This window comes from Eleutherodactylus coqui, chromosome 5 (genome assembly GCF_035609145.1).
Source record: "Eleutherodactylus coqui strain aEleCoq1 chromosome 5, aEleCoq1.hap1, whole genome shotgun sequence".
Lineage (NCBI taxonomy): Eukaryota > Metazoa > Chordata > Amphibia > Anura > Eleutherodactylidae > Eleutherodactylus > Eleutherodactylus coqui.
Window position 1 is genome coordinate 203,377,370 of NC_089841.1, and position 14,785 is coordinate 203,392,154.

At 44.2% G+C, this 14,785-nt stretch overlaps 1 protein-coding gene across 4 annotated transcripts in view; it reads left to right on the plus strand.

Annotated features, from left to right (window-relative positions):
* SLC35D2 (solute carrier family 35 member D2) overlaps nt 1–14,785 on the plus strand; it is a 55,771-nt gene that overhangs the window by 818 nt on the left and 40,168 nt on the right. For 2 of the 4 annotated variants that reach the window (XM_066604076.1, XM_066604078.1), the window contains exons 1-4: nt 2,700–2,931; nt 7,833–7,866; nt 9,169–9,255; nt 13,437–13,504. In XM_066604076.1, the coding sequence (XP_066460173.1) occupies nt 2,813–2,931; nt 7,833–7,866; nt 9,169–9,255; nt 13,437–13,504 (308 nt within the window). In that variant the 5' untranslated portion in view covers nt 2,700–2,812. Of the gene's footprint in view, nt 1–2,699; nt 2,932–7,832; nt 7,867–9,168; nt 9,256–13,436; nt 13,505–14,785 lie in introns of those variants that run through there. The other 2 variants (XM_066604077.1, XM_066604079.1) reach the window with 2 other exon arrangements.

The following is a 14,785-nucleotide window of genomic DNA, read 5'->3' on the forward strand; positions in this document are numbered from 1 at the left end:
CGTGGACGTTGGGCCTTAAACGTGAACTGGCTCTTATTTCATTCTTTCTGAAAGTTCCTGGTGTCCTCTTAAGATTAGGTCATGTGATTTCATTGTGACCATCTGAAATTTACTTGGCTTTGTGTTTTTTCTCAAGAAGTCATGTTTTCAGTCACCACAATTCCTGTGTGATATTACATGCATAGTACCACACAGGCTATCACAGTTGCTGCTGATGATTAGAGGCTCCTATCACACAGCTATAATGGAGGAGGAGACCGTTCAGCCTCTTGATTATACGTATGGGTTGTAGCTTATTTAGGTGAATATAGAAGGTAAAAATAATCGGTGTCCTCCTAGCAGGAAGAGATGGTACTGGCTCTATCTGGTCATCTGATGCATGATAGGATTGCTAGCACAGCACACAGGAAGATTAATCTAAACATCAAGATGTCTGATCGGTTTCAGACAGGAGACAGCACTGCATGGAAGTTACCGCAGTATACATAAGAGACATCCAGAGTATGACAGACAGTCAAATAAGGGGTGCCGTGATGAGCAAATATGTTTTGGCCGGAGTGGTCCTTTAATATGTTGTTTATACAGCACGGTGAGTGCCTTAAAAATAAATCCTCGAGAAACTGTGGTGGGATTACGGTTTCTTTTTCTATTCCCACCACCAAAAAAACTAATAAGATATCCAATACATTATCTATACCCCAAAATGGTAAACGGTGCTATTAAAAAATGCAACTTGTCCCACTAAAATTAAAGGCACCTCTGGGATCCTTGGAGAATGCACAAGGTTAAACATGCATTGAGGGCACCACTAGAGATGAGCGAGCGTACTCGGATAAGCGGTACTCGCTCGAGTAATTGGCTTTATCTGAGTACCGCTGTGCTCGGGGCTAAAGATTCGGGTGCCGCTGCGGCTGACAGGTGAGTCGCAGGGGAGAGCGGGCGGGAGAGAAGGAGAGAAAGATCTTACCTCCGTTCCTCCCCGCTCTCCCCTGCAGCTCCCCGCTCCGTGCCGGCACCCGAATCTTTAGCCCCGAGCACAGCGGTACTCGGATAAAGCCAATTACTCGAGCGAGTAGTGCTTATCTGAGTACGCTCGCTCATCTCTAGGCACCACACTTTAGCTTTGTCACCGCTTATCTTGTTACTTTACATATATGATTACTAATATATATATTTATATTATCTCTACTCCCTTTTGTCTTTTATACACTTGCAGAGTAATGTTGCATTATGTCTCCACCGGAAGAATAGGTGGAGACATGGGTTGGCCTGGCACAGTGACAGGGAACACCTCCGTAACGCCCCACGCTGCGGCAATGGTTGACAGCTGGTACCCTCTGGCGCTTTGCTATATGCGTCTCTGCCGTAGATGGCACTGTCAGCTGTGGTTGGGGGCGCTCCGGTGCTGTGCTGTATGGCTATGCCAAGCACTGGACAGTGAGTTGTGCTTGGCAACTCTGCACAGGACTGACAGGAGTAGCTGTTGGTGCCGAGCACCGGACTGTAAGCTCAGGTTGGCCCCCTGCTGCGCTTGGTGGCTTTGCACAGGACTGACAGGAGCAGCTTGTATTTTCTAGACGGCAAGAAGACTTTCACAATGCTACTGCCGGCATCCTGCACTGCTTCCCCGGTATTTTTGCAGCACTCAGGTTTTGGAGGAGACAACCTGCTTGTGGATATAGCTGGTATGTAATGTGTCGGCAAGCCAATCTGAAGTTGGGGGCGTGCAGTTTGGATCCAACCCATTCTGGTGGCTAGCCAATCACAAGTTGTGGGCATGCAGTTTGTCTAGACCCATTCTGGTGGTGGAGATATAATGCACTAGTACCCACTTGTATGTAATTTTAGGTGTATATGCTTATATTAAGGCTGCATCCGCACGGGCTACAAAAGCTTGTTACAAAACATGGCTCATGTGAAGGAACCGATTGGAAACCATGGGCTCCACACTGTAGCAATGACTTTGTAGCCCGTGTGGATGCAGCCTGAGGGATATTACACTTTCACCGTTTTTATTGTAGCACTTTATAGTTATTATCCTATGATATTGTTGATATATACTCTATATTAGCCACCGCTCTATATTACACTCATATGTGCCTGTCATTGGTCTGGTTTTTATGATTTCTATATTCTATGCTGATGTTCTTTATTGCATAGTGATTGTCTGTGCTGTGACGTATATGTTTGACTCCCAGCTCCTTGTTATTTATAGGTGTTGCATCTATTTCCCTGGACAAGGCTGGCCCCTGGGAACATGAATACTGCCAGCAACTTCCTATGAAATGAGGCATTGTGTAATAGCGTTGTCTATCCTAGCACAGTATGAGAAGGTGAGCCTTCTTAATCCTACACGGGGTTAATTGAATAACTTGTGCTGTTTGTCTCTCTATATATGTCAGGAGTAGTTCCCATATAAACTGTAGCAAAAGTTCCATAAGTGCAACTGAAAAAAAAACCTTCCTAATAAATCGGGCTGGCTTCACATATGGCATTTTTAAAAGCTTTATGGTCTGCTCTGCGAATTGTTCCCAACTTCAGGCAAATGGTAAAATAAAATTCTCTATTGCGTAATGGGAAGTATGGGTAAAGCACAGTATACGTCAGTATGCTTAGTGGTACATTGCTGTGTGAGTACATATATCACTCCTCTTCCTCCCAGCCTGTGAGTCACTCCCTCCACCTGCCCTGTAAAGGTGGGGCCAGGTGACTCCAGCATGTGCTCGCTGTCACTTTACATAGCCGGAATGGCTTTGTCAAAAGTATAGTGCTGGCAGTGTCCTGTGCCAATCGGACCTTCACCCAGAACAACATGTCTCCCAAAACCGAAGCTGTGTCCTCCCGTTCAGCACGGCTCCTTTCGGCTCTCTTCTATGCAGTTAGCTCGTTCCTGATTGTCCTGATTAACAAGTCTGTGCTCACCAGCTACAGGTAGGAAAAGAATATTACGCTATGCTAGTCCCATTGTGGAGGCTGCGAGTACACCAGAGATCAGTCATTACTCATTCTGAAACCTTTTAAGATGACTAAAGTACAAAGATTTGGCTGGGTTTACACGCAGAATGAAACTGACAGATTGTAGCTAATCATTGGGTAAAATAGCCAGCTCCGACACATCTGACTGTGTTCTGATCACTTTTTGTATTGCTCTTCTAACCTGGTAAAATGGATCTACACAATCCAGTTTATACTAATGTTCAGGTTATAGAAATTCAGTTTAACAAATGAAGTTGGCTCGACAATCCTCTAAATGTAATTTTACCAACCTCTGAAGGATGGAAGGCTGAGTCAACCTTGAGCCTGCTACCTGAATCATGCGGGGATCGAACTTTGCAACCTTCGGGTCGTGAGCGAAAGCTTAACACTTAATAAAATAGAATTAGAATAAAAAGCCAAGTATAGAGGAATAAATGCAAAATAAAACATAGAAGCAATCAATTAGTTACAGATGCCTAATGAAATATCTGACAAATACAATAAATAGACACAAGTTTTTACTTGAGTTTAATTTCGCATTTATTCCTCCATACGTGTATTTTTACTTTGTACTATCTATAACACACTCTACTTGCTGTCACCCCCTCCCCTTTAATTGTCAATCTATGTATAGTATGTAGAGATGAGCGAGTATACGCGCTAAGGCACATTACTCGAGCGAGTAGTGCCTTAGCCGAGTATCTCCCCGCTCGTCTCAAGATTCGGGGGCCGGCGACAGGTGAGTTGCGGGAGGGGGGGGGGGGGGGGGAGAGAAGGAGAGATCTCCCCACTCTCCCCCGCAGCTCCCTGACCCCCGCCGGCCCTCGAATCTGTAGAGACGAGCGGGGAGATACTCGGCTAAGGCACTACTTGCTCGAGTAATGTGCCTTAGCAAGTATACTCGCTCATCTCTAATAGTATGCCCTTAGCAGATACTGAGGAAGATGCTTGTCAGCCTCGAAACGTGAATATATGATGGTTATACAATAAACAGAGAAGTTAAGAAAATACATCGTTGTGTACTCTTATATGTTCCCACGTTGCACCTTATACCCAACATTTTAAACCTTTTTGTTATCTGTAATAGATGTCTTTACACTGTAATAACTCGATTCCCCCGCTGTGCTCACTACAAAATAATGGTTGCTTCTGCACCCACAATAATATAAGCCCCCCCATGTGCTCCCACAGTAATATAAGCCCCTGTGTAGCCCCCACAGTACTAGAAGCCCCTGTGTGTCCCACCCTGTAATAGAACCCCCTCTGTATCTCTCAGTGTATTAGAAGCCCATCTGCAACCCCCACTATTAAATAACCCCCATCTTTCCTCCAGCTTGCAGGTCCTCATCTATCCTCGCATCCAAAGGGCACAAACACAAATGAGAGTAGCACCGCTGGCTGCTGCGAGGGGGCATGCGGCAAGTGCATTGTTTGCCCTATGGTTAAAGATGCCCCAGTGTCTGGCTGTACTTTTTTTTTTCCTGAGAAGGCCACTAGAAGGAAATGTATGATTCCATGAATGGGCAATTACGCAACACATGGCTGAATCAAGTCTACCAGAGCAGGAGCTACTTTGTTAGGTGCTCTTTACACTAGTTAATAGAGGGGGTCCTAGAGAGATCCCCGTCCTCTACATGACATCCATATGCCTAAAAAAATAGCATATGGGCATGAGACAATCCTTCCACTATGAGAACGCTACCATTTTAAAGGATTCCTCCAGATTTTATAACTTGTTTTCACATAACTTAGAAAGTAAAGTGCAGTTAGCAAAAAAATTGCGTGACTGAAATTAATTCATTGAACTGATGTCTCCCGGTGCAGAACTGTGTTATATAGTGTATATTTATACACACATTCATATGCAGCAGGTTCTGTGGGTCCATTGTGTTCACTGACCTCCTTGTGCACAGCTCTAGCATAGGGACGTCTGTCTAGACATTACATACACAGCAGGCTCCTGCATTAGCGCTCCAAGATCCCAGCTCAGGGACCTCATTAAAGTAACCATACGACTTTTTTACAATTTAGAATTCTTAGTATTGTCAGACCTTGTTCACACGGCTCATAAGGTTTTTCTCTCTGCAAAATGGGGCATGTTGAAAATACATAATTGTGGATAGCTGTTAGATAATCATCCTAATCTGCCAACATTATTGTCAAGGCAGCGGATGTGGATTCTCTGTGCCACAAAACCAATTAGAACTAAATCTGGGGCTGCACTTGGGGTCTTCACTGCAGGGAAGCTCAGCCCGTTACCCCAGAAGTAGTCTCGGTTAAGAGGCAACTGACACAAACTGGTCAGAATGGATCGAGGACTTGACGTGGTGCAAAGGGTTGTGGCTTAAGTGCACCACATTGCACCAAAATTTTGGCACAAATTTTGGTCTACAGTAAGCCAAACAAGAGGTGGCATAAACGTGGACAAAAGTGTTTAACGATGTACTAAATCTGTCATCCAGTGTGACCCACTGTGATAAAGCTTATCTACCGTAGTCTAGTTAAAACTGTTTAAAGACTTCATTAATGTATCAGACTCCATATATTTTCGTTTGTGGCCAGGGGTATAACCAAAGGCTCAGGGGCCCAGGTGCAAAAGTTCAGCTGCCCCCCTCCCACCCCCCCTTCATCTGTACCCATACCCAGAAGCATAACTTGAAGATTCGGGACCCCAATACAAAATCTGTAACAGGGTCCCCCAACTATAATGCTTTATTCATATTACTAGGCTCCCTGTAAGGAGAAGATAGGCCTTATGGGCCCTGCTGGGTCCGGGTGCAACCGCATCCCCTATATTTACGCCCCTGTTTGTGTCAAATTTTGGGGCAGTGTCTTTAAAATGTAGTACCTTCTAGGTATGGCTTTTTTCTGGCATTTTTCCCAATAAGCTTCACTTGTACCCTAGAATTCACCCTAGGCCCAGCCCACCTGGAATGATAAATCAAGAAATTAGCATAATTAATTGCTGGTCTAGAAGAACAGTCTCACACGTGTTTTAGTTTGTCCTCCACTTGACAGGTACAGGTTGTTTCTCACCTACTCGGCCCACCTTTCTGGTTCCTGTTTTTTTTAATCTTTCATTACAGATTTGTAGCAGAGTTTGACTTGAGATTTAACCATCATGATAACTTTCTGTGCCACAGTTCGTTTGCCCCCTTCAATCGCTTTGCAATGGAATTTGTTTTATTAAAGTAAGAGAACAAGAGCTATTTAATGGCTTAGGATAAGTTAGCATGTCACAGAGAGAGCTATCACATACAGGTTAAATGTTGCTACATTGGTATGGCTGATAGTTCTTCAATGGTAGATGCTTTTGATAATATGATACCTACTAGAGGCATCCGTACTGGCTGGTCACTAAAAGAATCAGTGCCAGTGGGATGTCCCTGGCAGTTACAAGCGTCAGTGCCAGCAGGATTGTCCCTGGCATCAAAGACTTCACAAGCCATACTGGCATCAGGTACGTTATTAGCCTTGAGTGATATCCCTGGCACTGTGTGTATTGCCTTTTACAGTGAATGTGTCTGGCAAGTTTTTCTCTCTACTCATGAGGGTTCCCTGGTTATATTGTGCCCTACTAGAGAGGGGTCACTGAGCATACTACGTATCCTCTATATTCCACATCCTTCCTTGTACATTCTGTTTGTATAAGGGCAATACATCTTTGTGTTGGCCAGGCATGGTAAATACTGGTGCAGACAGTTAGACATTACATAGTGTACTACATGGAAATTCACTGGAGCAGAGAGGTCAATGTCAGATTGACCTCCAGCAACCCACCATCAGGGTTGCTGGTTACGCTCTCTCTACTGTATCTCTTAAGCTTTCAGCTAGACAGGGCTATCGTGCCTGGAACTACTTTAGACATTATGTCTCTGACCTAAGCCATTTATACGACTTACTGCTCCTGGCAGTTAGGATTGATGGACAGTTCTTATTCTCTTTAAGTTGCTATTTAGGTAGGACCTCCGTGCCTGCTACGGTTTTAAATCCATTGGCGCTCCCTAACTGGGTCATTGTGCCCACGACTACCTTAGATATTGTTCCTTTTAGTGCAGTGTCCGAGGAGCAGGCCTCCAGTCGAGGAGACAGCAGAGTAGAAAATTGCCTTGTCTCGGGGCTCTACTGTCTCCTCCCTAAGGGTAGCTCAGGACCCGACCTCATTACCAACAGGGGGAGTTCACGTACTAGTAACCAGGGTTACCTGTAGCCCTGTTTGTCACTCGTGATGCCAACGTTCCATCCTCTGTGGTGAATCTTTCAAATGGAATAAAATAAAGTCCCCATAGGAGGCTTGAATTTGCGATTGTTTGATCATTCATGCAGTATAATGCAATACCATAGTATTACATTATACAGTGTTCTGACCGTCAGTCTATCAAAACAAGCCACAGGTATGTCTTGATAGGCAACTTTCCATACGTTTTTGTACTACTGACTTATGGAAAGTTGGCAGTACACTTTAGGGCCATGTTAAGACCGCAGAATACATGTCAAAATCTGCGTGAACGAGTCACCCTTTGAACATGCCCTTACAGTCCGTGTAATCACTTTTTACTGGAAGTTTTGGTTTTTGAACGATTGGGAGTAAAAACGTATTTCCATTGACTCAAGCAGAGATATGTGTGAAACTTTAGTTTTAGACTGAGCTTCTCTTTTATGTATGATTTAAAGTCATTAATTGGAATATAGGAACATTACCCTCATTGCAGGGAGACCTAGGATAAAAGCAGTTGATGAGAAGCAGAAGTAACTAATCCTAGATCCGTAATAGTCATTGATTTTTATTTATTCAACTCATGTATTCTCAATTACCAACAGGTTCATTTCATTACTATTATTTCTTGTTTGTCAAGGTTTCCATCTTACGCATTTCTTGGAGTTGGCCAGGTAGGTCTACAAGTAAACTTAATGGTACAAAGAGTCGAACAAACCTCAGTAGATTATCTGATCCCTATAGGTTTCACTGTCTCTTCTACTATAATTTCTCCAAAACTTTACATTCTTCATGTGTGTCGGGCCACTTACAACACTATATGCTTTGCAATGGGTTTGTTCACATTAGCGATGTTTTGTAGGCTGCTACATTGCGCGAAAAAAACGCGGCATGCTGAATATTGCCGCGATTTGCCATGTTTCCCTATGGAGCCTTCCTTTCTGTTTCATCGCACGAAAACGTGGTTTTCATACGGTACGATGCAATTTTGCAATAAAACAACCCCAAAACAATGCATTAATTTACAGCACTGTCCGCTCTGCTGCACTTTCCCTTCCGAAGCTCCGCATCACTTGTCTATAGTCTTCAGCTAGCGCTTCCTGGTCAGGGGTTCAAAAATCCCACCTCCAGGAATCGCTGGCTCTGATTGGTTAGAATCATAGAATGATAGAGTTGGAAGGGACCAACCCTCTGCTTAGTGCAGGATTCACTAAGTCATCCCAGACAGATGTCTGTCCAGCCTTTGTTTGAAGACTTCCACTGAAGGAGAACTCACCACCTCCTGTGGTAACCTGTTCCACTCATTGATGACCATCACTGTCAGAAAGTTTTTTCGAATATCTAATTTGTGTCTCCTCCCTTTCAGTTTCATCCCATTGCTTCTAGTCTTTCCCTGTTCTCAAGCGCCACGGATCAGCCAATCACTGCAGTGCTTGATAAACCAATCACAGCCATCGCATTGAATGGCTGTGATTGGTTCATCGAGCGCTGCAGTGATTGAGGTGGGTGCCACTGCTGAGAGTGACCATGATCACGACAATAGGGGTCCTGTGTCACAATCTCTTTCTCACTACTACACTCCCAGAAGTGAGGAGGAGCCTGATTGGAGCAGCAGACAAGCATGCACGCTGACGCTCCTTTCATTTAAATTGTCAGAAATAGCAGAGTACAAGCAAATGGCTATTTACAGCAGTCACATAGAACTGAATGGAGCCACAGCATGAATGCTCAACTGCCACTGCATTTAGGTTTCTCCTCACGAGGAGGAGGAGAGGGGAACATACAACTCAGCCCCCCCGCTCTAGTGTTCAGTGGGTGTCCCAGAGATTGCATCCCCACCGATCAAACATTTAGCACTTCTATGCATATATAATATAAATTTCTTGGGGGATAAACCATTTTAGACAAGAATCTTCGAGTTGAAGCAGGTCCATTATCTGTGTACCACCTACTAAATGATGTCTCTGCTTTTTTAGATGGGAGTCACGCTTCTTTTACTGTACATAGGAAAGGCGAAAGGAATAATCACATTCCCAGATTTTGACAAAGACATACCAAGAAAGGTGAGAATTTACTTTGTTTCTGAAAATATATGAAAAGTATGATGATAGAAGGGAGAATTTACTGCTGGGCAAATCTGTTCCATACATGTGCATGGATTCCATAAACCCCATTCAGATGCCTGAGATAGTCGCAGAAATGTCTGCAACTGATCTGCTGTCTATGAACTTGCCTTTAACCCCTTAAGGACCAGGTTGTTTTGTACCTTAAGGACCAGACACTTTTTAGGGATTTTACCCATGTGCTGGTTTAATTTAAGTGCCTTATTTTATTTTTTCCTTCAGCTACCAAAATTATTTTTGCCATGTTTTTTCCCGTGATATAAAGGGCTAATTTTTAATATCTATTTCACTGACTTTTTTTCCCTTTTTTTTTTAGTTTTATTGGGGGTAAAATGCTAAAAAAAAATGCTTTTTTAGCATCTATAGTTATTCTTTTAAATTAGTATATTTATGCTAAAATAAAGTATGGGAATGGGTTCCTCACTTTGTTATGGACGTATTGATATATATGATATGTATGGTTTTGGATTACAGGGCGCTTATAGCGCCGGTTTTGGTTGCCGTCGGTTTGGGGTTAATTTTCTTTCTTATGTATATATTTTTATTTCATTCTGTAATTTTTTTAAACTTATTTATGTAGCTATTTCTTTTACTATCTATGTCCCCCATAACATCATATAAGATCTCTGGTGGACATTCACATCATCCTTTTTTTTTTTAATTTGACACTTTCCCACTGTAGCTGAGGCATGCATAGGAGCCCAAGTTACAGGGAAAACATCCCTCTGTAGTGACATTAGTCACTGGAAGAGCTGATCAGAGTCTGCTAGGACCCTGTAGCTCTGCTGTGACGGGGAATCCCGGCAGCCGGCTCGCGTAGTGGAAGAAACGCTTCCGCTCTCACTCTTTAGTACATTGCGCTCATTTAGCGATGTGTACTAGGGAAAGTAGAAGGCAGAAGGGGTTAAAAAAACACTTCTCCCTTTTCCTTTGGGTTATTAGCTGTGACTAACAGCTGACAACCCATCCTGCTTTTGATTGATTGCAGAAGCAGGGGCTTTAATCCCCCGCTGTATTTTTTTTCTATTGTCTGTGTCCAGGACCAAGTGACGTATATTTACTGTGCTTGGTCATTAATGGGTTAATGTCATCAGTATTATCAGCAATTTTAGAGGAAAAATAACACACCAAGGATTAACTAAGGCTACATAGCCTTTAAATGATGGCACGGGAGTATCTCGCATCGATATGAACGGTCCCCGACAGTGCAGAAAGTACAGTAAAATGTGCAGATATGCGCGAGATAGCTCGATCTTCATTGCGGAAAAAGCCACGCTATCAGGTGCGTTTTCACGCTTGCGCTCATGTTTGGCGCATGGTGCTTTTGCACACGTGAGTGCATATTTTTCTATATTCTTTGCATGCGTATTTGCATGTACAAAAAAACACTCTAGCAATACGCACGTAAAATAGGACATGCTGTGTATTTTTTTTGCACAAACGAAATGCAAGCGCAAAATATGAAATCAATGGGTTTTATTCAATGTGTGCAAATACGCTTGTGTGAATAAGCCTGAAGCTTGCAGTTGGGTGCGTTCACACGTGCAGTTTTTGTTCAGGCTTTTTAGTGCAGTTTTTCAAAGTTAAAACCAGGAGGGGATCCAAAAAAGAGGAGACGATGCATCCGTCCTTGATAGTAAAGGGAGAGCCGGAATAATCACCTGGTTTTGGCATCTAAAACTGCATTTAAAAAAAACTGAGAAAAACCTGCAGGTGTGAAGCCTTCCTAATAGAGCTACCGAGGGAAAGGGAACTGCAGGTTTCTATATGACATAATCCCTAAACAGAGTGCGACTAAGGGCATGAAATGGATTCCAAGCATGAAACCTCCTATATCAAATACCATAAAACCGGCTCTTTTATTTTTCCTTCATGATTTGGCCTCAAATTACACTTCTGTTACTCGCACCCCTTCATATCCTGCCATTTCCCATCAACAGATTCCCTATGAGAAGCGGAATTTCAGATGTTGTCAGACAATGCATACATTCTTATTTACATTCAGGCTCAGAAGCAGCATAGAGGTGATCCTTCTCACAGTCCAGTCCTGATAGCTACAATGTATCAGTGTAACTAATGTAAAATGTATCGCTGCACTCACAGCTGCCATTTTTGAATATTTTTTCTTCCCCGCAGCTTTCACAAAATTACATAGTAGTATAGCATGTTAGGCTGAAAAAAGACAAATGTCCATCCAGTTCAGCCTGTTTCCACCCCCCATTGTTGATCCAGAGAAAGGCAAAAAAAAACATTTGGCAGAAGCGAATTTACCCTCATTCTGGGGGAAAAAATTTCTTCCCAATTCCATAATGTTAGTCAGAATAATCCCTGGATTAATATTTGAGATCAACAACCCTTCTAGTTATTTAATGTCTATATTCTGTAATGTCATAGTGTTTTAAAAAGACATCTAGTCCCCTCTTAAACTCCTCTATGGATTTTGCCATCACCACGTCCTCAGGCAGAGAGTTCCACAGTCTCACTGCTCTTACAGTAAAGAACCCCCTTCTATGTTGGTGATGAAACCTGCTTTCCTCTAGACATAGTGGATGCCCTCTCGTTACCGTCGCAGTCCTGGGTATAAACAGATCATGGGAGAGATCCTTGTATTGTCCCCTAATGCATTTATACATAGTTATTTGGTCACCCCTTAACCGTCTTTTTTTCCAGGGTGAATAATCCCAAGTTTGATATCCTCTCTGGGTATCCTAGTCCTGCCTTTCCATTTATTAATTTAGTTGGCCTTCTTTGGGGCACTGCAACATCTTTCCTGAGCACCGGTGTCCAGAACTGTGCACAGTATCCCATGTGGGGCCTGACAAGTGCCTTATATAGTGGAAGAATACTCTTCTCGTGCCTTGCTCCTATACCTCTTTTAATGCACCCCAAAATTTTATTTTTGTCTGCTCACTGCCCCTTGTGGCTCAAGAGAGCAGCGCTGCCCCTTGTGGCTCAAGAGAGCAGCGCTGCCCCTTGTGGCTCAAGAGAGCAGCGCTGCCCCTTGTGGCTCAAGAGAGCAGCGCTGCCCCTTGTGGCTCAAGAGAGCAGCGCTGCCCCTTGTGGCTCAAGAGAGCAGCGCTGCCCCTTGTGGCTCAAGAGAGCACCGCTGCCCCTTGTGGCTCAAGAGAGCACCGCTGCCCCTTGTGGCTCAAGAGAGCACCGCTGCCCCTTGTGGCTCAAGAGAGCACCGCTGCCCCTTGTGGCTCAAGAGAGCACCGCTGCCCCTTGTGGCTCAAGAGAGCACCGCTGCCCCTTGTGGCTCAAGAGAGCACCGCTGCCCCTTGTGGCTCAAGAGAGCACCGCTGCCCCTTGTGGCTCAAGAGAGCACCGCTGCCCCTTGTGGCTCAAGAGAGCACCGCTGCCCCTTGTGGCTCAAGAGAGCACCGCTGCCCCTTGTGGCTCAAGAGAGCACCGCTGCCCCTTGTGGCTCAAGAGAGCACCGCTGCCCCTTGTGGCTCAAGAGAGCACCGCTGCCCCTTGTGGCTCAAGAGAGCACCGCTGCCCCCTGCTGTTTCCCCCTGTGTAACATTGATTCAGGCACATCTCAGCATAGCGTGTTGGAGCATTGTTACCATGGGGCCTGGTGCTACTGAGTGCCATCACACCACAGATGTTGCTACAGTTCGGGAGTCCATGCTAACACCTCCATCCCAGTGTAAGGTAGCGGAGCGGCTCCCTCTAACTATATTTGGGCCTTTTTTTTTTTTTTTTAGGCTTCCTACACATTGATGAGCACAATATCTGGCCATGAACTCAGTCCCATAGTGCGCTCGCCAATGTGCTATTTATGCACGGATTTGAGGCATTTTTCTTTAAAAACACCTCCCCTCACTTCAAGTAAAGTAGCGCCCCTCAGTAGCGGCTTTCAGCCACATAGGAGAATCAGCACGTTTTTTCCAGTGTTTTTAATGGGAAACCTCGCACCGCATTCGTGCGCACATTGCACGCTGCCTGATGTGTTTTCCTGTCCCATTGATGACAATGGGCGATGCGTCCCGACAGAACACCAATGTACAAGAATAGCTGGCTATAAAGAATCCCCAAAGGATCGGTTTGGGCATTTGCCTTAATAAAGGCAATATTTCATACTTTCTTATTAATGTCACATTTCCTGTTTGCAGTTATTTCCTTTGCCGTTATTATACATTGGGAATCATCTAACGGGATTATCGAGCACACAGAAACTGAGGTAAGAAGGACCGAGCTGAGTTTATACTTTCATCCATATAAAGTCTTACATGTCAGATAGGAAGTTCGTATTGATAACTTTTATAACGCAAACACAGAACTCTCGACTACATTGCGTTGTTGAGTACCTCTACGTTTTTCACTTTACTTTTTGCACGTGCAATTCGTGCACATTTGCACACGCAAAAAAAGCATGCAACCACGGTCTCAGCCATTGAAATGACCAATTAGGAAAGTAGGACATGAGGCGTATTGTTTTGCACAAACAAAATATGTATGGAAAATAGGCGCTTGTGAACAAACGCATTGAAATCAGAATGTATGCGTGCAATACGCAGAAAAAAACCGCATTGATTTCAATGTGTTTGTTCACATGTGCATATTTGGCGGGCCTAATTCGGTTGCGCAAAAAAATAGGTAGCATGTAGAGATGAGCGAGCATACTCGCTAAGGCAAACTACTTGAGCGAGTAGTGCCTTATGCGAGTACCTGCCCGCTCGTCTCTAAAGATTCGGGTGCCGGCGGGGGAGAGCGGTGAGGAACGGAGGGGAGATCTCTCTCTCACTCTCTTCACCCGCTCACCCCTGCTCACTCCCTTAACTCACCTGTCACCCGCGCTGGCAGCCGAATCTTTAGAGACGAGTGGGCAGGTACTCGAATAAGGCACTACTCGCTCGAGTAGTTTGCCTTAGTGAGTATGCTCGCTCATCTCTAGTAGCATGCTCTATTTTCCTGTGCATTTACGCAAGTAAAGAGAACATTTTTAACTCAAACTATTGGCTAATTCAATGGCTGAGAGCATTGGTGCATGCTTTTTTGCGAGCGCAATTGTGCATGACATGCGCACACAAATAGTATAGTAGAATACGCCGATGTGTGCGCAAATATGCAATGCCTATTCTGCAAAAATACAGGCAAATACGCTTACGCTCATGTAAGTCTGGCCTAAAGGCTCATTTACACACAGACAATCTTTCAAACGATTAAAAGATTGACAGTTTTAGTGATAGTTTTGCATAAAGTACTATTGGACACTAATGCCCATTAGCACTTTATCAGCTTCATTTGCGTGCAAATGAGCTTCCTGCAGCTGTTTGCAAATCCCAGCATGTGGTCTGGACTTTGCACTCAGCTGCATTGTCTTTGCATGGGCTGCATCCGGCTGTCAGCTGAATACAATGTAATCAGCTGCTCCCGTAGAGAACAGTGTGTGGTCCCTGCTATCTCTTTTCGGCTAAACAATGGATTTTATGCTCACCTAAAAATAATCATTCTGCTAAAC